This window comes from Barbus barbus, assembly GCF_936440315.1.
Source record: "Barbus barbus genome assembly, chromosome: 14".
Taxonomy (NCBI): Eukaryota; Metazoa; Chordata; class Actinopteri; order Cypriniformes; family Cyprinidae; genus Barbus; species Barbus barbus.
The window spans coordinates 1,562,179-1,587,827 of record NC_136742.1 but is presented as its reverse complement, the minus strand read 5'-3'; the positions used below and the strand labels follow the sequence as shown (position 1 = coordinate 1,587,827).

General features: G+C 44.2%; 1 protein-coding gene across 4 annotated transcripts in view; it reads left to right on the top strand.

Moving 5' to 3' along the window:
- The window catches only part of LOC306880534 (receptor-type tyrosine-protein phosphatase kappa), a 222,949-nt gene extending 197,655 nt beyond the window's left edge, over positions 1 to 25,294 (top strand). For all 4 annotated transcript variants that reach the window (XM_079434105.1, XM_079434103.1, XM_079434104.1 and 1 more), the window contains 14 exons: positions 699 to 786; positions 1,825 to 1,901; positions 2,589 to 2,625; positions 3,765 to 3,862; positions 4,803 to 4,919; positions 5,544 to 5,698; positions 17,638 to 17,773; positions 18,303 to 18,452; positions 18,782 to 18,955; positions 20,850 to 20,981; positions 21,809 to 21,934; positions 22,053 to 22,216; positions 23,155 to 23,290; positions 24,209 to 25,294. In XM_079434105.1, coding sequence (XP_079290231.1) covers positions 699 to 786; positions 1,825 to 1,901; positions 2,589 to 2,625; positions 3,765 to 3,862; positions 4,803 to 4,919; positions 5,544 to 5,698; positions 17,638 to 17,773; positions 18,303 to 18,452; positions 18,782 to 18,955; positions 20,850 to 20,981; positions 21,809 to 21,934; positions 22,053 to 22,216; positions 23,155 to 23,290; positions 24,209 to 24,262 — 1,644 coding nt within the window. In that variant the 3' untranslated portion in view covers positions 24,263 to 25,294. The remainder of the gene's footprint in view (positions 1 to 698; positions 787 to 1,824; positions 1,902 to 2,588; positions 2,626 to 3,764; positions 3,863 to 4,802; positions 4,920 to 5,543; positions 5,699 to 17,637; positions 17,774 to 18,302; positions 18,453 to 18,781; positions 18,956 to 20,849; positions 20,982 to 21,808; positions 21,935 to 22,052; positions 22,217 to 23,154; positions 23,291 to 24,208) is intronic.
- Positions 25,295 to 25,649: the final 355 nt, after the last annotated feature.

Genomic DNA, 25,649 nt, shown 5'->3' with positions numbered 1-25,649 from the left:
GAGCTCATAATCCATAATAACACTTCCCGCAGTGTAAAAGGAATCTCGTCTGAATCAGGACAGAAATATGCACAGATCATGTGACAGACTGATGGACTGGAGTGGTGTGGATTATTGAGATGCTTTATCAGCTGTTTGGACTCTCATTCTGACGGCACCCATTCACTGCAGAGCATCCAGTGTTGAGCCCAGTGATTAATGCTAAATTTCTCTGAACCTGTTCCCGTGAAGAAACAAACTCATCTACATCTCGGATGGCTTGAGGTTGAGCACATTTTTTGCAAATTTTCATTTTTGGGTGGACTATGTTTTTAACATCCAAAAAATGTCACACTTCTCCAAGAAGTCGTTGAAACCCCTCCTCCACAGCGTTATACCCACACATGTTTTGCACTGATGAGTTTGCTGGTTGCAGGCAAGGAGTGTTGGCGGTTTATTTCATGAAACCACAATCTGATCAGTGGAGTTTGTGTGCCAGATGCAGAACAAGTTGTTTTGTTTCAGCTGCTGAGAGCACCTGATGCTTCCTTAACTGTTCAGTGATCAAATTGACATGTATTTCCATGCACATAGAGCAAATTCAAACTACTGTGTTGTGCTGATGTTGTCAGATATGATGAAAATATGAGTAAATTAGGATATTGATTCACTTTAGCCCCTGTTGGCTGTGTTGTAATTCATGCTGTGTTTCTCTCCAGAGCTTCTTTGAGGGTCAGTCTGCTTCCTGGGACGCAGCAAAGAAAGAGCAAAATCGTACGAAGAATCGATACGGGAACATCATTGCATGTAAGAGTGTAGGATATTCTCTAGTACACTTCATATCTGGCTCCAAACACTCTCCTTTAGATGGTTTTGTAGTCAATAAAGAACCTTTTGGAAAGCATCTGGTGCTCTTTAGAAAACCAACATGTGCTGGGGCTTTAAAGATGAACATCAAGAACGAGTCATATTTCACCCCAACATCTTAAGATATTATATTGCGCACATAAAAACAGGCCTGTTTTAGTAAGATCATTTTCAATGAACACATTTCCCCCCAAATCCCCTCAAAATATTTAGCATTCATTTACATTTGCCTGATACTTTCATCCAAAGCGCTTTACATTGCAATAAAGGTATGCATCAGTTCATGCATTCCCTGGCAATCATCACTGTTTTATTTCTGTACAGTTACGAATAAACTCAGTAGGTATAGGTCTGGACGCATTGCGGTAATGAGAAATATGTATATATATCATTTTTATTTTTATTAGTTCTTTTCATGATACCAATCGTTGCAAATCAGCTTTACAGAAAATATTAAGTTTCTACATTACATTTAGGAGTATGTTATTAGTGTTGACTATGGCAGAAATGTACAGTAAGGATCATGCAGTTAGTGACACATTACACTTAATCAAACAGACATGAACACTATTGACTGCAGTGATTATGTGTTGCGATTAAACTTTACGATTGCGATTAAGCAAATGTTGGTAGTTTTATATGTTGTTCCAGGGTTGCATCATCTGAGGTCTTCTGGGAGATTGGCATCATCTCTTCTCAGGTGTTCGGTCATCTCAGATCTTTGTAAGGGTTGGAGAGAAAATGAGAGATAATGAGAGAAAGCCATCATAAAAAATAATGTCATACTGGAAGTAATCTTAAAAAAATTATCAATCTTTTTTCCAAATGATTTTGAGGTGAAATATGACCAGGACATGTTTTCATGCACCGTTAAGAGCTGTTTAGAAGCTTGTTTCCTAGCGCACACAGTCAGCAGCATGCCAACACAACGCTGTTCTTGTCCTGAATCTGCTCTGTTTGCCGTGTGTCGCGCTGTAGACGATCATTCTCGAGTGATCCTGCAGCCAATGGAAGACGACCCGTCCTCCGACTACATAAATGCCAACTACATTGATGTAAGTGGCGATGCCGCCTCCTCCTCCATTGGCGAACGTGTGAGAAACGTCTCTCCCTCCCTCGTATGTGAGGTCTTTTATGCATGCCTTTGTCTCAACTATACACAATTTAGAGCTTTCTTTTCTTCCTTGTTGGAGGTGCTTGCTGACTCACTGACATTGTTGTGCTCTCTCTCACTCTTATGCGGTTGATTTTGGGGCGGTAGATTTGGCTGTACAGGGATGTAAGTATCACTGTAGGCACATGCGAACACACTTCCCCTCTCTGTCTCACCCATCCATGCCCCGAAGCCCATCTGCATGGAGCCGCTTGCACCGCCACACGTCCGGCTCCATTCTGTCGCTCCTCCTCGTGCCGCGACTCATCTGCTTTGCCTGTGGCGTGGGCGTCATGCATGTTAACATCCCTGGCCTGTGTTTCAGTTAACGCTCATGATTTTGGTGTTGTGTGTTTTAGTTTTCGTGGGAGGGGGGATTTGATGTCGGGTCTCCCTACAGTGTGTGTGTTTAACCCGTGGAAATCGTGGTGTGTGTGTGTGTGTGTGTGTGTTGAGATCACAAATCTCAAAACGAAACTCTTAAAAGTGTAATTTAGCAGTTGTGCATAGCCCACTGTGAAATAAATTACTCTCAGATTTGAATTGTTTGCTGCCTCCAACAAAATTCTTGTTTTTGTCTCTCTTGCAGGGATACCAGAGGCCCAGCCATTACATCGCAACTCAAGGTAAACAAGGAAGGCTGAATTAACCGTCTTTTCTTTGTTGCCAAGAACAAAAACTGACTGATGTTTAAAGTGCCCTTATTATGGATAACGAAAGGTTCATATTTTGGTTTTGGGAGTCCCCAACAACAGGTTGACATGCATGCAAGGTCAAAAAACACTTTCATTGTCTTATAATATGCATTTATGTTTACCTTATTTGTTCAATGACTCCCAAATGATTCGCTCAACGATTCATTTTTCCAAACCCCTCCTTTGCGTGACGCTAATCTGCGGTGATTGGTCTGATTGGTCGATTTCATTTAAAGCAGTGTTTGTGAGGGCAGTGCTGCTTTGTGTACAGCATTACCGGGGAAACGGCTATTTTTACCGCTGCAAAAGCGGCACCTAGTGGCAAAGAATGAATTTGCATTTTCATTCAGACCTACACGAAAAGACCAACAAGTGTGCAGACAATATGCTAATGTTTCATGTTGATGTCAACATGAAACGGCTTGGGATTCGTTTTAAAAACGACTCGTTTCAATGATCCACTCTTTCTTTTGAGAGACAATAACTTCCAAATTTAAAACTTTGCAGGATGTTTTCATTCACTTAGAGCTGTGTTACACACTGCATCATTTTCAAAAATCCATAATAGGGGCACTTCAAATATAATGAACTAAATATATCAGTAAGTGGATTGTCGTCATATGTGGAAACTGCATTCTTTTTTTAACTGATACACATCTTAAAAAGTGAGCATACTCATAAATTCAAAATTATTCACTGAAACATGTACTGGAAACATTTGTGTAATGACAAGCACAAGAAATAGCATCTACGTGAACTAGCTTTATTTAAGTCAAAAATATTATTTCATATTGCTGCATCAACCTCAGTGTATCAATTTATACCAAAACTACTTTATATGGGGTAAATCATGTAGAAATATATCTTTAAAGTAACAACTTGCAAACAATACTCATTTTATATACCACTAATACGTTCTACTATCTATATCACAAAAGATGCCATGCAAAATCTGTCAAATTTTTTTCTCCCAAATGTCCAAATGGAAATGACTGAAATGAAACATTGACGGATATCAAATAAAAACAGAGATTACGAGAACTAAAGCAGAACTTTTGGCTCTCCCACAGGTCCCGTCCACGAGACGGTGTACGACTTCTGGAGGATGATCTGGCAGGAGCAATCGGCTTGTATCGTGATGGTAACCAACCTAGTGGAGGTGGGCCGGGTATGTCGCTATACTGCCTGCTGAGGGGCCGTTGTCTGTTTTTGTGCTCTGTGATGTGACCTGTGAAGGCCCCTGCCTGCAAAAACCTTTTGAAGAGTGAGCGAGGACTAGTAATTCATCTGCTCGAAGTCACAAAAATGGGTGAATCTCACAAAGCCTGTGAGAAACAGGTCATATTTCACCCCAAAATCAAAAGAAAGAAATAATGGTAACACTTTACATTAAGGTTCATTAGTTAACATTAATTAACTACATTAGTTAACATGAACTAAGGTATGAAGAATACTTATACAACATTTATTAATCTTAGTTAATATTAATTTCAGCATTTAGCATGAGCTTTTACTAATGCATTGTTAAAATCACAAGTTGTGTTTGTTAATGCACTGTGAACTAACATGAACAAACAACTGTATTTTTATTAACTAACATTAACCAATATTAATAAATAGTGTAATAAATGTATTGGTTAGTTCATGTTAATTAATACATTAACTAATGTCAACAAATGACACCTTATTGTAAAGTAATACACTTTTTTGACACTTCTCAAAGGGTTGAAGCATGTCTGTGTATGTATTTTGTACATTTGTGCACGCTGTGGACGCTTTGTTTAATTATATCATTATGTACAAGTGAGTGCATTTGAACTGATTTCACAGAAGTCTTTATATCATAATGCTCTTGGAGCAAATGAGCATAGGACTGAACACAGGACTAGAGGTGATCACTCACATCTTAAAGCATTTAAGCAAGATTTCAGCTTTAAGATTTAAGCATGAATTAAATCAGACTGCTGTAGATGAAGATGCATCTATGTTGCTTTGCATCGGTCAGTATAGTTACTGTATTCAAGACAGTAAAAATGTGCATCAAGTCGCATTGGAGTGTATGTGATCTGCTCTGTATTTTACGCTTGATGGGTCTCATCCTCCTGTAGGTGAAATGCTATAAGTACTGGCCAGATGATGCTGAAGTTTATGGAGATTTCAAAGTGACGTTTGTGGAGGTTGAGCCGCTCGCAGAATACGTTGTCAGGACTTTCACTCTGGAGAGGGTGAGATTATTTTGACCATGTTTAAAGTTTATTGTTTAAACCTTTTCTCTAGCATGGCAAGTGTAGCTAATATTCTGTAACCCTGAAGGAAATAGGTTTAATACACAAAGCATTTTGACACTTTTGAACACTTAGGTCACAGATATAAATATGTGACTTCATTAGATGAAGAGTCTGTATCTGCATGTGTCAAATGCTGCAGGATCTTTTCTTTTAACTACAATCACTCTTATTGATGCATATGCTTTAAAACAATCATTATGGTGATTGCTTGTGGATGTATGAAGTCAGCTCTTCATCAAGTTCACCCAGGTGTCCAAGCGGAGATACCACAACACTGAGCTCAAACCACAAGCATACATGAAGTTACACAACACTGACTGTCTTCATGTTCAACACTGCATCTGTTGTTGTAGTACTTCAAACCCCTTTTTTAATCATGTTTAGCTTGTAAAATGCTCTGGTGCATATTTCTCTGCACTTGCTGTAATATATTGTCATTAGTGTGACTTGAAATATCCAGATACTTTTTGGAGCCAATGTAATTGCTGAGAAAGTGATTTTATGTATATCAGTTTTTCAGGTGCTCAGGTGTTTTGTGGATGTTTGTTCTTATTTTCACAGAGGGGTTTTAATGAGGTGCGAGAGGTAAAGCAGTTTCACTTCACTGGCTGGCCCGATCATGGAGTCCCGTATCACGCTACAGGACTGTTGTCATTCATCCGACGAGTCAAGATATCCAACCCTCCCACCGCTGGGCCTATCGTCGTCCACTGCAGGTACTGCAATGCATCAGCACGTGCTCGGCTCCTTCACATACTGTACAGCCTATGTGCTGGAAATGCAGAGGTCATGTGAGCCAGCTGTATTAAGATCATTTGCAGTAAATGTTGGCCTTTGGTGGAGTGTGAATAGTAGCAAAATGAATCAAACATGGAAAGCCATAGCATTTGTGAACGACAGAAAATTTATTCTGTAAATTTTACAACAATTTAACAGTTTTTACATGTAAAAGTGGCTACTGAAAAATATTCCTAATGAAACATCATAATTGCTTTGTACTGGTTTGAAGTCAAGAAGGTGATTTCAGAATTCTTAATGTTTTAAATAGTCCAAAAAAAAGTAAATTTGCTGGAAATGTACTCCTCCCCTCAGACCATCCCAGATGTAGATGAGTTTGTTCCTTCATCAGATTTGAAGAAATGTAGCATTGCATCACTGTCTCAACCATGGATGCTCTGCCGTGAATGGGTGCCGTCAGAATTAGAGTCCTGATAAAAACATCACAATAATTTGGTGAAACGCTATGTGTTTGTAAGAAACAAATCCATCAAGGTGTTTTCAATGGTAAACAGTGGTGTCCAGCTAAAATGCAAGTCCATAATATTGCTTTCTCCAGTGAAAATTTCATCTGGTCTGAATCAGGAGTGAGCTACACAGACCAAGCAACGAAAGTTTAAACGTCTTAATGATGGGTTTGTTTGAGCTTTTGTCTTCTCCAGATGTTAACTGATGGACTAGAGTGGTGTGGATTATTGTGATGTTTTTATCAGATGTTTGGGCTCTCATTCTGACGGCACCCATTCACTGCAGAGCATCCATTGCTGAGACACTGATGCAGAGACACATTTCTCCAAATCTACATTTCTACAAACTCATCTCAGATGGCCTGAGGTGGGGGAGTACATTTTTAGCAAATTTTCATTTTTGGATGAACTATTCTTTTAATAAACAGTACAGCATACTGTTACTGCTCGTGAAGCTTCGTCAGCGCGGATTTCGAACGGCGTTGCCTAGCATCCATCTGGCGAATCTCCGATCTCTACCCAACAAAACGGACGAACTCCTTCTGCTCTCCCGGACAAACAAGGATTTTTCTAACTCTGCTGCCCTGTGTTTCACGGAAACCTGGCTAAATGGCTACATACCGGACAGCGTACTACATCTGCCTAATTATCAGCTGATCAGAGCAGATCACGACGCAGAATCAACGGGGAAATCGCGCGGCAGCGGGATGTGCTTTTACATCAATGAGAGGTGGTGTACAGATGTAACTGTGTTAAAGAAGATGTGCTGTTCAGATCTAGAAACGCTCTTCATTAACTGCAAGCCGTTCTATTCGTCACGGGAGTTTTGCTCGTTCATGCTCGTGAGTGTTTACATTCCACCGCAAGCGCACGTGAGCACAGCTCTACAGAAACTTGCTGATATGATCACAGAGAGTGAGCAACAACACCCGGACTCTGTTTTAATCATTCTCGGGGACTTTAATAAAGCAAATCTCTCCCGCGAACTGCCAAAATACAGACAACACATCACATGTCCCACCAGAGACAGTAATATACTGGATCACTGTTACACAACAATAAAGGATGAATATCACTCGGTTCCACGATCAGCTTTAGGACTCTCTGATCACTGTTTGGTTCATCTTATTCCAACCTACAGGCAGAAACTTAAGTCTGCAAAACCTGTATTAAGATCTATTAAAAGATGGACTAATGAAACAGAGCAGGACTTACAAGCCTGTATCTCTCTCACTGATTGGACTGTTTTTGAAGCTGCTGCAAACGATCTGGACGAGCTCACAGAGACTGTAACATCTTATATCAGTTTCTGTGAGGATATGTGCATTCCTAACAGGACTCATCTAATCTACAACAATGACAAACCATGGTTCACTGCAAAACTCAGACAGCTCCGTCAGGCCAAAGAAGATGCTTACAGAAAGGGGGATAAAGTCATGTACAAACAGGCCAAATACACACTGGAAAAGGAGATCAGAGTGGCAAAGAGGAATTATTCTGACAAGCTCAGGAAAAAATATTTTCCAATGATCCTGCTTCAGTATGGAAAGGCATGAAGGATATCACTAGTTACAAGACACCATTCCCCAGCACTCTGGAGAATCAACACCTGGCAGACGACTTGAACGACTTTTATTGTCGTTTTGAAAGATCAACCCACACCTGCCCTGAACACCTCTCCACACAACCATTAACACCTCCAGCAACCCTCCTCTCCCCCACACCTACAATTCAAATCAGCGAAGAAGATGTGTGCCAGGTCTTCAGGAAGAACAAAAGAAGGAAAGCACCAGGCCCAGACGGTGTGTCACCAGCCTCCCTAAAAATCTGTGCTGATCAGCTGGCCCCCATCTTCACACAGATCTTCAACAGATCACTGGAGCTGTGCGAAGTCCCCTCATGCTTCAAACACTCCACCATCATCCCCGTCCCAAAGAAACCCAAAATTACTGCACTTAATGACTACAGACCTGTGGCCCTAACGTCTGTAGCCATGAAATCATTTGAAAGACTGGTTTTGGCTTATCTGAAGGACATCACTGGTCCCTTACTGGACCCCCTGCAGTTTGCCTACAGAGCAAACAGGTCTGTGGATGATGCTGTCAACATGGGACTGCACTTCATCCTGCAGCATCTGGACAGACCAGGGACTTATGTGAGGATCCTGTTTGTGGACTTCAGCTCTGCTTTTAACACCATCATCACAGAAACCCTTCAGAATAAACTAACCCAGCTCTTCGTCCCCATCTCCATCTGCCAGTGGATCAACAGCTTCCTGACAGACAGACAGCAGTTAGTAAAGCTTGGTAAATTCACATCCAGCACTCGAACCATCAGCACTGGAGCTCCTCAGGGCTACGTACTCTCCCCACTGCTCTTCTCCCTCTACACCAACGACTGCACATCTAAAGACCCCTCTGTCAAGCTCCTGAAATTTGCAGATGACACCACACTGATCGGCCTCATCCAGGACGGTTACGAGTCTGCTTACAGACAGGAGGTTAAGGAGCTGGCTGTCTGGTGCAGTCTTAACAAACTGGAGCTTAATATGCTCAAAACTGTGGAGATGATCGTGGACTTCAGGAGAAACCCCCCTGCCCTCCCCCCACTCACCATCATGAACAGCACTGTAACAACAGTAGAGTCATTCAGATTCCTGGGCACCACCATCTCTCAGGACCTGAAGTGGGATATTCACATAGACTCCATTGTCAGGAAGGCCCAGCAGAGGTTGTACTTTCTTTGCCAGCTGAGGAAGTTCAACCTGCCACAGGACTTACTGAAACAGTTCTACTCCGCCATCATTGAATCCATCCTCTGCACTTCAATAACTGTCCGGTTCAGCTCAGCTACCAAATCTGACCTCAGAAGACTACGGAGAGTAGTCCGGACTGCTGAGCGAATCATTGGTACAACCCTCCCCACTCTCCAAGAACTGTACTTATCCAGAGTGAGCAAAAGGGCTGGCAAAATCACTCTGGGCCGCTCACATCCAGCACACAACCTCTTTGAACTGTTACCATCTGGTCGACGCTACAGAGCTCTGAGCACCAGAACGACCAGACACAGGAACAGTTTCTTCCCTCAGTCAATCCATCTCATGAACACTCAACAATAAATGTGGAACACACAACTATAATACATTATCCATTCACCACACTCACTTATTTTATCTTTATTTTCTCATTTTTAATTTGCACATACTTGACCTGTACATAAATAGTTGTCTATATTATATATTGTGTTTTTGCTGCTTTGCACATTGCCTTTTGGTTAATTGTTGTTATTCTTTTATTACCTGTGTCCTGTCCTGTTGCTGTCTTTCTGTTGCACTGTGGAACTTCTGTCACTAAAACAAATTCCTTGTATGTGTAAACATACCTGGCCAATAAAGCTCATTCTGATTCTGATAAAGCTCATTCTGAGCATCAGAAAAAGGATCCACAGCTTGACATTTTCGATCCTTTTCTTAAGCAATGCATAGTCGAATCTGGAGGTCCGTCTCTGTTGAGACTGATTATTTTGTTGTAGATAAGAATGCATTGTCATTGGTTAATGACATCATTTCCTGTTCTTAGGGTCTTACCACAGCTCTTCTGCATATGCAAATGGTCTTGTGGTTGGTTCTGTTATTTTGTCATGCTCACACTTCAGTGTACCAGCGTCCACATCTGACACTGTTGGCCAGTCACAGCAGCTCTTAAGACTCTTTGTACTCTCATTTAATACATCTGGTAGAAACAATTTTACCCTTAAACAATACCACGTTGACTGCCGTTCATGCCCCAAGAACAGGATGTGGTCTCATCTGCATTGCTGCATGCAACAAAAGAAAACAATCCCATGATGCAGCTTTCTTTTCTTTTCATACAGGTTGACATTCTTTGATTGCTACTGTCTTTGTTCTCATTGCATTATTCTGCCGCTCAGTCAAACAGAAAAAGTTTTGATTATGATGATTGACAGTGATAACCATGGCAACAGAAAAATATAAATCTGTCAAAATATAAAATTTGTAAGTTTTTGTACAGTGTAAATGCAAACTAATAGATCTGCTACAGCAATAGATAAAAAATGCCAAATCAGTGATGGTTAACTAATAGTAATAACAGACTTTGTTTTATTACGTGATGTATTTCTTTGTTCTTTATTTGAATATTTTAATGCTTTAATTCACTTGAATTTAAAGCAATTTGTACTTATTTGGAAGATATTGGTTGCTGTATTATTTACTTATTATTAGCATTAAAAAATAATTAACGCATTTAATATTTTTTAAATGATTTAATATTTTTATTTTTAAACAGTTAAATAAAATAGTTTAATAGTTCCAATAGTTTTTTTCTATGGTATAAGAATCGGTGCCGAGAATTGTGAAATATTACTGGTATTGTGACAGTACTACTAAAAACTAAATAACCACATAAAATTCTTTCAATTATTCCATGAAATATGTCGTACAAATGTTTAATATTTTAAAATACAGATATAATTTTAACAAAGACATTAAGCAGAGAAACCTAATTTAAATATCTAGATTTTAAGTGAAGTGAAGTGACATACTGCCAAGTTTGGTGACCCATACTCTGAATTCTTGCTCTGCATTTAACCCATCCAACGTGCACACACACAGCAGTGAACACACACACACACACAGCAGTGAACACACACAGCAGTGAACACACACACACACACAGCAGTGAACACACACACACAGCAGTGAACACACACACACACAGCAGTGAACACACACAGCAGTGAACACACACAGCAGTGAACACACACACACACAGCAGTGAACACACACACACACACACACAGCAGTGAACACACACACACCATGAACACACACCCGGAGCAGTGGGCAGCCATTTATGCTGCGGCGTAAAACAAAAGAGATGCTGCTTCTACAAAAGAGAAAACCACCGCTTTGGACAGTTTGCATTAATTAATACATCTTTAACTTGATTTTCTTTACAGCGGTTTTATGAGCATCCTGACACAAGTGCTTTGTTCTTAATCTAAAAATGTCTTTAGATCCTAGTTTTTGTACATAATGAAGCTTTACAAACAGATCAGTATGTTTACGAGGAATTTGTTTTAGTGACAGTAGCTCCACAGTGCGACAGAATGACAACGACAGGACAGGACACAGATAATAAAAAATAATAATAATGTACAAATATACAAAATGGACAATATGAAAAATAGTAGAAACGTCTCGGTTACGTATGTAACCCTCGTTCCCTGAAGAAGGGAACGGAGACGTCACGTCGGTGACCGACGAATTGGGATCTCGCTTAGAGAGACCAATCCCCTACGAGAGTATCTAAACGAGCCAATGCACATTGGCATGCGATTATTGCATCCAGCTGCCGCTAATCACAGCGTGAGTATAATTAGGCAGCGGGTGCAGCGCATATTCAGGTTTTCGCTGAGGAGCCGAGCCGGTGACCCGGCCGCTCAGCGGTGGTACAGCAGCCGTGGCGACGGGACGTGACGTCTCCGTTCCCTTCTTCAGGGAACGAGGGTTACATACGTAACCGAGACGTTCCCTATCAGTCGGTCACTCCGAGTCACGTCGGTGACCGACGAATTGGGATCCCTACCAAAAGGCCACGGGTACTGCCCCTTCCAGTGTCCTGTGGAAGCCTCCTGAGCCCCTATTTTTTGGCGCAGGTCAGGGCTACCGCAGAAGACCAGCTACTGCTGCCATGACACTACCCACTCAGTAAGACTGGATAACACTGGAAAACGTACCCATTCCAGTTGGAACCGGACGCTACGGAAGCTCGCCCTTCCCATAGGAGGTTCGGAGCAATTACGCATATGATCAACCTTAGGCGCACATGGAGGATTAGAGGAATTTGTACCTCATGGAGATTGGCAGAAGACCTGCCGGGGAAACACGGGCTCTCAGGCTATACCGTGGACTATACACATATGGGGTCCAAAAAGGCCTTTCATATGGAACCCAGCCCTCTACCGGTTCTCATGGATTCAGCGAGTGAGGGCCTGGCGTCAGATGCTCCGCCACATCTGACTGCCGAGGGGACGGAGGAACTCGACAGGGTCTACAGTACGGACTCTCTGGAGCAGTTTTAGCAAGCCGACCCGAAAACGGGACCTCTCAGTGCTTCTACCCGTTTGAGGTGAGAACACAGGAGGAAACCGGTTCCACACGAAGGCTATAGAACCTAGCGAACGTGTTAGAGGTCGCCCCCCCCCCCCGCAGCTCTACAAATATCTGCCAGCGAGGCGCCACGAGCCAACGCCCAGGAGGATGCAACAGCTCTAGTAGAGTGAGCTCTCAACCTGAACGGGCAGGGCACACCCTGTACCTGTTAAGCCAGGGTGATGGCGTCCACTATCCAGTGGGCCATCCTCTGCTTGGAGACGGCATTCCCCTTCTGCCGGCCTCCGTGACAGACAAAGAGCTGGTCTGAGGTCCTGAAGCTTTGTGTCCTGTCAACGTAGCATCTCCGCGCTCGGACGGGACAAGCAAAGCAAGGGCTGGGTCTGCCTCCTCCGAGGGCAGCGCTTGCAGGCTCACCACCTGGTCCCTGAAGGGAGTAGTGGGAACCTTGGGCACGTAGCCAGGCCGGGGCCTCAGGATTACCTGGGAGTCAGCCGGCCCAAACTCTAGGCACGAATCGTCGACCGAAAATGCGTGCAGGTCCCCTACCCTCTTAATGGAGGCCAATGCAAGCAGGAGCAGAGTCTTCATTGAAATAAACTGCAGCTCAACTGACTGCAAAGGCTCAAATGGGGCCTGCTGTAGTGCTTTCAGCACTAGAGACAGGTCCCAAGAGGGTATAGAGGGGGGCCGTGGAGGATTTAACCTTCTTGCCCCCCTAAGGAACCTGATGACCAAGTCATGCTTACCCACCGACTTCCCTTCCACGGGGTCATGGTTGGCAGCAATCGCAGCCACATAGACTTTAAGGGTGGAGGGAGACAGCCTTAGCTCCAACCCCTGCTGCAAAAAGGAAAGCACGACTCTGATCGGGCACTTTCGGGGGTCTTCTCGGTGAGAAGAACACCACTCGACGAACAGGTTCCATTTCAAGGCGTAGGCCTGTCTCGTGGACGGCGCTCTAGCCGAAGTGATGGTGTCAACTACCCCTTGGGGTAGGTCACCTAGAACCTCCGCGTCCCGTCCAGGGACCAGACATGAAGTTTCCAGCTTCTTTGGTCTGGACGCGGGTGCAAAAAGGTGCCCCGTCTCTGAGTCAGTAGATCCTTCCTCAGAGGAATCTGTCAGGGAGGGGCTGTCACGAGGAGCATCAGTTCTGAGAACCAAGTCCGAGTGGGCCAGTACGGCGCCACGAGCAGGACCTGCTGCTCGTCCCCCCTGATCTTGCATAGTATCTGTTTTTGCGAGAAGGCTCACTGGGGGAGACGCATACTTGCGAAGGCCCCGCGGCCAGCTGAGCTGGACCGTCTGGGGACGGAGTCTCCATTCTCCGGGGAGCGCAGCTCGTGACAGCTCGTCGGCTGCCCGGTTGAGCAAGCCCGGAATATGAATGGCACGAAGCGACCTCAGATGCTTCTGACTCCAGAGGAGGAGGTGGCGGGCGAGTTGCGACATGCGACGGGAGCGCAGACCACCTTGTCGGTTGATGTACACAACGGTCGCAGTGTTGTCCGTGCGGACCAGTACGTGTTTGCCTCGTAAACGCCTTCTGAGACGGACCAAGGCCAGACGTACCGCTAGCAACTCTAGGCAATTGATGTGCCAGTGCAGTTGGGGGCCCGTCCAAACCCCCGACACCGCAAGCCCGTCGAACGTGGCACCTCAGCCGGTGGTGGAGGCATCCGTGAAAATCACAGCATGCCTGGAGACCTGTTCCAGGGGCACTCCTGCCCGCAGAAACGAAAGGTCTGACCACGGGGTGAGGGTTCGGCGGCAGGCCGGTGTGACTTGGACCCGGTGAGTGCCGCGCTGCCACGCCCACCTCGGGACTCGGCCATGGAGCCAGTGTTGAAGCGGCCTCATATGAAGCAGCCCCAGCTCTTGAACGCATTCAAGCAGTTCAACACCGACTGAGCACGTTCCTACGTGGGGCGTGCTGTCTGACTGACCGAATCCAACTCCATACCGAGAAAAGAGATCCTCTGCGTCGGGGAGAGTTTGCTCTTTTCCCAGTTGACCTGAAGGCCCAACTGGCTGAGGTGTGACACCAAATCCCTGTGTTCGCACAACTGGTCCTGAGACTGAGCCAGTATGGGCCAGTCGTTGAGGTAGTTGAAAATGCGAACGCCCTGTTCTCTCATGGGAACAAGGGCTGCCTCCGCAACTTTCGTGAAGACACGGGGTAACAGGGACAGCCCGAAGGGCAGGACCTTGTACTGATATGCCCGTCCTTCAACGCAAACTGCAGGAATGGCCTGTGGCGCGGAAGGAATCGACACATGGACGTACACGTCCTTCAGGTCGACCGCTGCAAACCAATCTCGGGGACGGATGCACCCAAAGATGCGTTTCTGCGTGAGCGTCTTGAACGAAAGCCTGTGAAGGGCCCAGTTCCAGACACGCAGATCCAAGATTGGTCGTAACCCACCGCTTTCTTGGGCACAATGAAGTAAGGGTTGCAAGCCCTGTCTTCATATCGGCTGGAGGGACCGGCTCCATCGCGTCCTCCGCCAGTAGGACAGCGATCTCTCCACACAAAACATGAGCATCAGCTGCCTTCACTGCTGTGAGGTGGATGCCCCTGAACTTGGGAGGAAACTGAACCGCATAGCCGAGTCAGATGGTCCACTGGAGCCAGCAAGACGGGCTGGGTAGACAGGCACCCAGACACCGTACAAGCGGAGCAGCGGGACCACCGACGTACCCGCGGTGGGGCAGCGAGGTGGAACACAGGAACACGGCCCGTGGCGGACCAAGGGGTCTGAGTGTGCGGTGCGCGCTTACCTGGTTCCGAGGTTTGGCAGAGGGTGCGTGAGTAGGGCCTTTGATGACGCTCTCGAACCGCCCACTGCTGCCAGCTGGCGAAGAGGAGGATGAGCGCGGTCCGGAGTTGGTCCGTCCGCGACTCTCCATGCCCTCTTGGGACCCAGGGCAGAGACAACCGCTTCTTGTCGAGATTTTTGAAATAGGAGAATCTCCACCCGGCCCTCCACCGGGGGAGGGGGAGGCGCATCCGCCACCTCCCAAAGCAGTCCTCTCTCTCTCTCTCTGGGTCGCCCGTCCTGTGCCTCTTGCTCTTCCGCTCACCGCCAGGTTTGACGGGGGCCAGGACGGGCGGGGCGGCCTGCCTACGCCCAGCTCAACGGCACCGCTTCTGGAAGCTGCTGCGGATGCGGTGCGGGAGCAGGGACGGACGCAGGGGCCGCCCTCGGCGACAAGCAGGCTGGGGCGCTGCAGCCAGCGGACGGGTGGAGGCAGCAGCTGCCCGCCGGGGCAGGAGGTGTTGGATCGCCTCAACCTGCTCGTGAGCAGCCGAGAACTGCTGGGCCATGTTCTCGACTGCGTCGCCGCAGAGGCCAGTCTGGGACACAGGGCCCTTGAGGAACCGATACTTTGTCGGTGTCCCCATGTCGACCAGACACAGCCAGGGGTGAACGTCCTGGACCACAAGTGTGGACATCGCACGACCCAGAGACCGCGTCACCTTCGTCGCTCGTAGCGCGAGGCCCGAGGTACAAGCTCTCAGAGCTTCCGGATCGTAACCACCCCCGTGCATGTCCTCAGTGCTTTTAGCCTGAGGACCCTGCAGTAACGCCGTAGCGAAAGGTGGAGGCAGCTTCCCCACAGGCCATATAAGCCCCGCCGGACAGACCAGACGAGTACCTACAGGCCTGGAAGGGGAGGCACGGTTCGCCCCGCCGAGTGGAGACGGTATTAGGACACAACTGCATCGCAACCGACCGCTCCACCGGGGGGTCCCCCGTATACCCCCTAGCTGCGCCACCGAGGGTGGTGAGGGGGAGGAGCTAGCAGGGCGGTTTCTGGCAGTAAAAGGTGCCGTCCACGACCTGGTAAGCTCCCCATGCACCTCCGGGAGAGAGGCACTAGGGCAGGGCGCTGAGAACCAGCGCAAACTACCCCGAGAAACCAGTCGTCCAACCTCGAGGGCTCGGGACACGGTGGGATCTTGCCCAGAAATCTCCAGCTCACCCTCCGATGCAGCAGTCGACGTCTGGTGACCGGGAGGAGCGCCAGGGTAACTGCTGGTGCTCCCCTTGTAGAGGGCCCAGCACGCTCCACTGACAGCTCAACTGGTTTTGGAGCGCAAGAGGGGCGATGGTCCCTCAAGGGTTGGTTCCCTGGAGGGTTTGCCACCATGCCACCGCCTGAAATGGTCCCCGTCTGTCTGCAGCCAGAACGAGGGCCAAATCAAGGCAGGGGCAACAGAGCTCCGTCCCTTTGTCGAGGTATCGGAGCCTGGCCCGCAACTCCAAGATGATCACCTTCCCATGAGAAGATGCCTCATCCACGAACGCCACCTCAGCATGCTTACTGCCCAGGCATGTGAGGCAGTGATCATGACCATCACCCGGCCCCAGGTAACGACCGCATCCAGAAACGCACGGGTGACACGTTGTCTGAAGCAAGACCCAACTCGTCTTTACAAAGACGCAACGTCAAGTTTGCCAGATGCAACGTCATCTTTAAAAAGACGCACCCGTGAATGCTCTTTTAGAGAAATCACTCTTTCAGTGTGCTGAAGCGCACAGGGGAGATGGCCACTTGCAACACAATCAGGGGGTAGTGCAGCCTGATGTGTGCAACCCACTCGACACAGGAAGAACCACCGCCGCTGAAGCGCCGTACCGCCAACACGAGAGTCTCCCAAAGAGCGTGCTTAACTCGTTGAATTCACTCGTCAGCAGAGGTCAGGAGCAGAACAATGTAACCGCTCGGCTCCGAAGCGAAAAGCTGAATATGCGCTGCACCCGCTGCCTAATTATACTCACGCTGTGATTAGCGGCAGCTGGATGCAATAATCGCATGCCAATGTGCATTGGCTCGTTTAGATACTCTCGTAGGGGATTGGTCTCTCTAAGCGAGATCCCAATTCGTCGGTCACCGACGTGACTCGGAGTGACCGACTGATAGGGAACCCAATATACAAAATAGACAATTCAGTATGTACAGGTATGTTAAGTGCAAATTTGAAATGTAATAAGTATGTTCAATAAAAAATTAAAATAAAAAGTATGATAGTGTTATGTGTTTCACATTTATTGTTGAGTGTTCATGAGATGGATTGCCTGAGGGAAGAAACTGTTCCTGTGTCTGGTCGTTCTGCTGCTCAGATCTCTGTAGCATTTATAAAACAGTGAGCCACTCAGTGCACTGCTCTCGTCTCTCTGCTGCTTCTACACTTGGAACGGTTTGATCAGTGATGAAATCGATTTGAGACGGATGATGATTTTCTTCCCTGCTCGGTCCGTTTCAGTGCGGGAGCCGGCCGTACGGGATGTTACATCGTGATTGACATCATGCTGGACATGGCAGAGAGAGAAGGGGTGGTGGACATCTACAACTGCGTCAAAGCTCTGCGCTCCAGAAGAATCAACATGGTTCAGACTGAGGTGTGTTTGCATGCTTCAATCATGATACTGATTACGGTCCTCTAAGATTTTCTCCCCACTAAATATATTTTTAGGAAGCCAAATTCATAATGTTAGTTCTTATTTTGTTTTATCTTTCAAGTTTACACAATTTCATTTCATTAAGCATACAAAAACATATGCTTTAGCCATTACTGCCGGTACCTAAAAGTGCATGTTCAGAGGCCTGCAGTGCAGCCGCATTGACCTCTATACAACATCTAATGAAGAAGAAGGAAACCTCAGTCCTGACCACTAAAGGCCACTGTTGCATTTCTGCACTATTTACAACAACAAAGCAGTCAGCCATGCTGTAGTATCTGTCTTGCTGCTATGATGCATTTCAGAGTGTATGAATAGGTGTTATTTAATAAAAGTGTTGCAATTTTGCTACAGTGGGACTCTGAGGGTTACACATGTCTTCTACGTGTTAAGTATACTAATAGGGTTGTCAAAAAGGAAAGTGCATGCATTGATGACACACAACCCCTGGTTTTCCTCTGGCTCTCAGGAGCAGTACATTTTCATCCACGATGCCATCCTGGAGGCGTGTTTGTGTGGCGAGACAGCGATTCCCATGTGCGAGTTCAAAGCCGCGTACTACGACATGATCCGCATCGACTCTCAGAGCAATTCCTCTCACCTTAAAGACGAATTCCAGGTACCTGACAGATGCTGTTGCTTATTATTCACGACTGTGCTTTTCCTTCAGGACCCAGACTTTACATGGACATCCAGTGGAGACCCAACACAAAAATCTGTAATGTTATTTTGGATGCAATTAATCGCGATTAATTGTTTGACGGCACTAATTGAAAGAATTCTCGCATAGTTTTGTATTCTTGCAGTTTTATTCATGGTTTTTGAAGATGCAAGCATGTCATGCAACCTGTTTGTGTTGGCATCTGGTTCATACCAAATGGCATACGATGCAGTTGGATTGGACACACGGCCTTTGACATTTGCTGGTGTCCACTCTCTCCTGCGCAGACGCTGAACTCAGTGACCCCTCAGCCTCAGCCTGAAGATTGCAGCATTGCACTCCTTCCTAGAAATCACGACAAGAACCGCTTCATGGACAACCTCCCGCCTGACCGCTGCCTGCCCTTCCTCATCACCATCGACGGAGACAGCAGTAACTACATCAATGCAGCGCTCATGGATGTAAGTATGGCTTCCTCGCGCTCTCTTTTCCTCGTCTCCTTTATGTTAGACACACGCTCTGTTCCAAAACCTAGTGAGCTTCCAACAGAGGTAAGACTTGAGGGTAGGCTACTTAACATTTCTGCCTTCTGAGATACCTTGTTTTAGTCAGCGTGTACCAGATCAGTCAGTCCCAGAACAAAATACACATTTCTTTTAGCATTACCAATACTAAAAGTATTAGTAAACATATCGATAACAACAGTTCAGTATGATACAAATATAAGTGTTTTACTCTTTGGATTCTTAATGCAACATGCTAACATCCAGCTCTACTGAGTCAGTCCCTCACTTGCAGCATCTCAGATCAGTCATTTGTGAGTTTCCGTGCTGCGTTAGAGCGCAGCTGTCTGTGTAGATAGCAGACAGCGAGATCTCTCATTGGATTTTGGAACGGAGCTACAGAAAGCTAGAGACAAATCCAGGTGGCAAGTCCTTTGAGTGGGATAGGTGTTAGCGTGAGCCACATTCAAACCTATTCCAGTCGCTCCAGAACGTGGTGATAGTGTCATGTAGATCAGCGATACGATTATTTGTCTTGAATTAATGAAGCATTCAATTAGTAGTGTAATTAATGAATTCTTCTTGATGGCTGTATGTGGTCCCAAAATGAACTTTCTTTCATTTGGGTTTTCAAAAAATAATAGTCCGAAATTAATGTAGTAACACTGTGGGAAAGGGTGAGGTAAGTGTAAGTGTGAATCTCTGGCTCTTAAGTGTCAGTTTTGTCATTTATTAAAGGACAGGTTCACCCAAATCCTGAACGCTCTGCCATCATTTCTCATCCTCAAGTTTTTCCCCTTCTTTCTGTAGTAAACAACTGGAGATTTTTAACATTGTATTTATTTCCATACAACAAAAGCGAGTGGTGACCAGTTACTGTCAAGCTACAAAAAAAGGGCAAGAAACCACCGTAAAAGTAGTCCATACTACACACTTATGCTCTTTTAACTGAACGGAAGCACACATTTGTGATCTACTGTTAGTGTGTTTTGAGCATCACAGCTCTTGGTCACTGTATGATTGCTTTATATGGAAAGTAGCCGCCTAAAGGTTCCTCCAAAACTCTCCTTTTGTCTTCTACAGAAGAAAGAAATCCAAACAGGTCTGAAATGACATGAGGGCGAGTGAATTTTCAGTTTCTAATCTGAGAATGCATTTGTTTAGGATCTAGATTGATGTGTGAGTGACATCTCCTAGTGCTTCATTTGTCGTGTCTGTCTGTGTAAGTACTGGAGTGAATTAGCTATATAGTGTAGAGCACTGTTATCCGATGTGCACATACATCGTCTGTGTATCTGAGAGCGTGTTCGGTCAGTGACACCCCACAGCCGATGACCTCTGACCCTGGGAGATGGTGATCACACAGCCACAAGCAGCTATTTTGACAGCTGAACTCAAAAAAGTTGTGATTTTAGAGGGTAATTTTAAATCGCTTCCTCGTACGCTTCACAAACTCTTGGACTTTTTTTAACCAAGCCGTCAGAAGAATACCAGGTAATTTCTGATTCAGTTCTGCCTCTGTTAGACTGGATTTGTTTCGTGGCTTTAGTGGTATGTCCGCACTTTCCATTCAACCTCTCTATACTGGGTTTGCTACAGCATGCAGAGAAAAAAGAATGCATTTATTCACTTACAGAGATGTACATTTATCACACTGACACTTCCACAGAGACGCAGGAAACGACACCCGTTTACATCATTCTTTCATGTCGAACGCTCACAGTGGTCCTTGCATGATCATACACATTCACACATCGGCCATCCTGAAAAATGCCCATCTTCATCTTGGTTGTGCGTAAGTGTCAGAAAGCAGAGTGTTTGCAGGAAGTACATGATGTTGTATGTTCTGCAGAGCTACAGGCAGCCGGCCGCGTTCATCGTGACCCAGAATCCGTTACCCAACACCGTCAAGGACTTCTGGAGGCTGGTGTATGATTATGGATGCACCTCCATCGTCATGCTGAACGAGATCGATTTGACTCAGGTGAGATTGTGTTGTTATTATTCTTATAAAATGTTTGTGCAATGTATATTTAAGGAATGAGAAGACATCAAAGATCAGTTGGTTAGCGAGTGAAGTCAGTGGAAAACAATCTGTTTATGTTGAGCCAAATTTAATATTTATTTTACGTGTTTAAAGGAATAGTTCACCCAAAATTGAAAATTTGCTTGAAATGTGCTCACCCTCAGTTCATCCCAGATGTAGATGAGTGTTTCTTCATCAGGTTTGGAGAAATGTCTCAGCAATGGATGCTCTGCAGTGAATGGGTGCCGTCAGAATGAGAGTCCAAACAGCTGATAAAAACATCACAATAATCCACACCACTCCAGTCCATCAGTTAACATCTGGAGAAGACAAAAGAAACAAGTTAAAACATTTTAACTTTAAATTGTTGCTTGATCTATGCATATTTCTCACCTTATTCAAATGAGGTGGTTTTTCACCAGGTGAATTTATTATGACTTATGAACTTGGTTTAAAGTTAAAACACATTAATGCTGGATGTGTTTCAGCTTTTGTCTTCTCCAGATGTTAACTGATGGACTGGAGTGGTGTGGATTATTGTGATGTTTTTATCAGCTGTTTGGACTCTCATTCTGACGGCACCCATTCACTGCAGAGCATCCATTGCTGAACCATTTCTCCAAACCTGATGAAGAAACAAACTCATCTATATCTTGGATGGCCTGATGATTAGTACATTTTCAACAAATCTTCACTTTTGGGTGAACTCTTCCCTTAATGCAACAGCAGGTTAACTGTCAGTGACTCCTGTGTGTGTGTGATCCGTGTGTAATCGGTGTGTACAGGGTTGTCCTCAGTACTGGCCGGAGGAGGGAATGCTAAGATACGGCCCTGTACAGGTGGACTGCATATCCTGCTCTATGGACTGTGATGTCATTAGTCGTCTTTTCAGGATATGCAACCTGACCAGGGTGAGTTTTTCCACATGTCTCTCAAACCCATTGATTGTTTTGCAACAAAGTGCAGAGCCGTACACTGGTCTTGGGCAGAAGTGCATAGTTACATTGATGTGTGTGTGTGTGTCCTAAGCCTCAGGAAGGTTACCTGATGGTCCGTCAGTTCCAGTACCTGGGATGGGCGGGTCATAGGGAAGTTCCCGCCTCCAAGCGCTCGTTCCTCAAGCTGATCCTCCAGGTGGATAAATGGCAGGAGGAATGTGAGGAAGGCGATGGACGCACTATTATACACTGCCTGTGAGTACAGATGTACAGAGACCAGAAGCAGCTGTTTGTGTATTAATCAGTAGCTACAGTTTTACTTGTGGACGGACAGAAGTCAGACCTCAAACTCTACTCATAGCTTCCTCTAATCTCTAATAAATAAAATTACTTATGCTTTATGCTTAAATGATTTAGCCTGCATAAATAAAATTGACATATAAAATAATGTTGAAGTAATAATGTCTTAAATTCTGTTTAAAGAGATATACCAAATAGATCATCTACTCACTCTAAGTTGAAATGTTAAGTTCTATTTAAGAACTTCTATTGAAACTTGTTTGTCTTTTGTATTTGTAATGACATGTTTTGTAAATTTGCAATTTATTGCATTTAGGATTCAAAGATATATTAACTCTAAATGTAATATCAAATAACACAAAAGTTAAAATTCTAATCGAGTGCTTTACATGTGCTTTAGTATGTTAGTCAACACATCAAAATAAATACACAAGAAAATAATATTATAAAGCATGATTTATAATATTATTTTCTTGTGTATTGATTTAAGTAACTTTTAAAAAAATGCACATGGTAATAATTTCAGATTAAAAGCTTTTCATTTGTAATTATTACCATGTGCATTTTTGAAAAGTTACTTAAATGTGTTAAGAAACTGTCAGGAAAATGTCTCTCTTTAAATACACTTAAGTGTCCTTTTGCTTGATTATATAATGTTATCTGCAAGTACAGTGTTTTTAAGGTACTTTTAAGATTTGAAGGACACCACAAGTGCACAGCTGATAAAATTAAGCACACTTCTTTATTTCACAAAGGAAACCCCAGTGAGCAAACCTGTAAGGTGTTAGTAGTGCACGAGAATCCAAAGATTTGTGTGTGTGTGTGTTTGTGTGTGTGTGTGTGTGTGTGTGTGTGTGTGTGTGTGTGTGTAACACCTCTTCACGTCTCTGTAGGAACGGAGGCGGCCGCAGTGGGATGTTCTGTGCCATCAGTATTGTGTGTGAAATGATAAAGCGTCAGAACGTTGTAGACGTCTTTCATGCTGTGAAGAGTCTGAGGAACAGCAAGCCCAATATGGTGGACAGCCCGGTATGATCCAACATCTACACTCATTATGCTTTTGTCCGCAGTGTCATCAGCCAGAGCTAATCACTGGAGAAACACTTAATTTTTAGGTCATGTTGCAAAAATTAGGCAGAATTACAACTAACTTTAAACCAAACCCTGCAACGTGAACACAAATTAATATCACTCAGTACTTATAATGTAACCTCATTATATTTTTGTCTTGCTGAATATCCCAGCATCCTTAAAACAAGATACACTTACTTGAGAAATATTGTGTACAGTACTAAAAATATCTTCCACTGGCAAATCCATTTTTCTTGCTTTAGGACACATGTAATATAATGCTGTGTGTGAGCGGAGAAAAATCAACAGAATTTAAGGTGCATTCTCTAAAAACACAGCATCTCAAGTCAGTTTGTCCTGATTTAAGGATGCTGAGCTACTTTACTGGAAACAACAAAAACAACTGGAAAAATATTTTTTGAATTTGTTAAATCTCTCAACAGAGTCAAGCGCTGAAATTTAACTGTAAATGCAAATAAAAAATGTGTCTAATGCAATATAATAAAATAATAAATAATCAAATGCAATGTAAGCCAAAAATCATCATATAAAGCCTGCGTTTTTATAAAGGCAACTGAAAAGTGGTCTATTTTGTACTTTATATTGTTTTTATTCTTCCTCATTTATTGTATTCTTCTTTATTCAGAAATTTGTATGTTAGCTGGCCATTTAGCACAAGTCAGAGAGACTCCATCAGATGTTGATCAGGGCTCGATATATTTCATGATAATCTAGTGTTCACCACATCCTCTGCAGCTCTTCAGAGAGTCAGCCAGAGCTCCTGTCAAACACATATATGCCTCCTCTTAAAGTTCATCACTGCCACAATCTGTGTTGTTTGAGAGTAAAGCTCATGATTTCCCTCTCGCTCTGCAGGAGCAGTACCGCTTTTGCTACGATCTGGCTCTGGAGTACATCGAGACGTCGTAATGGAGCCGTCATCTCGTACGGACTCGTGTGTGTGTGTGTGTGAGAGCAACACACACTCTGCTTATTTTACACGTGACATGGGGTGTGAGTGGCGTGTAAATGTCTCCATTCGTGCATCTGTGTTGACTTTCATGAGATTCAAGTGCCGGCCACCTGGTCGAGGTCATGGTTTTTTTTATATAATCAACATTTTTTAAATTTTTTTATGATTTCGTGCAGCCATTTGAAACACTAAGCCTGAGCTGTTGCATGCTGAAGATGCTCTTTATTTCTTTGTGTCTATCACTGTTGCTGTAATAAACATATAGTAGTACTTGTGTAAATGGACATTGTTTCGAAAGGGAAAAAACAAACAAACACGTTCATGCATTCATCGAGAGCGTGTAACTTTGGCTCGAGAAGAATGGCTGGCTTATTATGTGTTCTTTAGTTTTTTGGTAGCAGACGATGACCATAAGCCAAAGACTTGTAAATATGTCTATAGGGATGAAGCACATTGTTTGTATTTATTGTTTACTTGCATTTTTGAAAGCTCAAAACAATCATTATCATTCCCCATTTAGCCGAGATTTTCACTGCAAACGCTCTTTGTAGATTTGTACGTACGAGACAGATTTAAGTAGTGCTATTTTTTGTTGTTGTATTTGAAAATTGTATTTCTTTTGAAATCTTTTACATGCTATCGTGGTTTGTTTTACGTAACTGATTGTGAATTATTCTTTTGCTGAGGAGAAAAGAGAAGAGCTCTATTTTTTCTGATGTTTTCACATTTGTATTGTGCTGGAAATGGAAGAAAAAACACAAACAATGAAGTGTATGCATTAAAAATATATACAGTATTAGACTCTAGTGTATTTAGGATCAAAGCCAGTTTAAGAGGAAAGACGCAGCCAGTATTGATGCTGATCGGACGTTTTATAGAAAACCAACAAAAAATCCATCACATGAAATAATAAGTTATGTATTTTTTGTCTGTAGTTGTTGGCTGTATTACGATGTCAAAAATACTTTGAATAAAAAAAAAAGATATGTTAAAGAATGTGTCAAATACTTTTTGAAATGTGGTTTGTCGGGAATTTTGCGGTGGTTTCCCAGTTTTGAAATATTGCGCTCTTAAAAATAAAGGTGCTTCACGATGCCATAGAAGAACCTTTTTGTCTTTAACATCTGAAGAACCTTTCCGTTTCACAAAAGCTTCTTTCCTCAGATTATAAAAAGGTAAAAAAGAGATGGTTCCTTAATGAATGAAGGGTTCTTTGTGGAACCCTAAAAATGGTTCTTAAGCACCTTTATTTTTAAGAGTGTTTCAGTGATTTGGATCCCTGTTGTTTTAACTGTCATGAAGTCAGGCAGAGGATGTGGGATTTGTGTATGTCATAGTATTTTT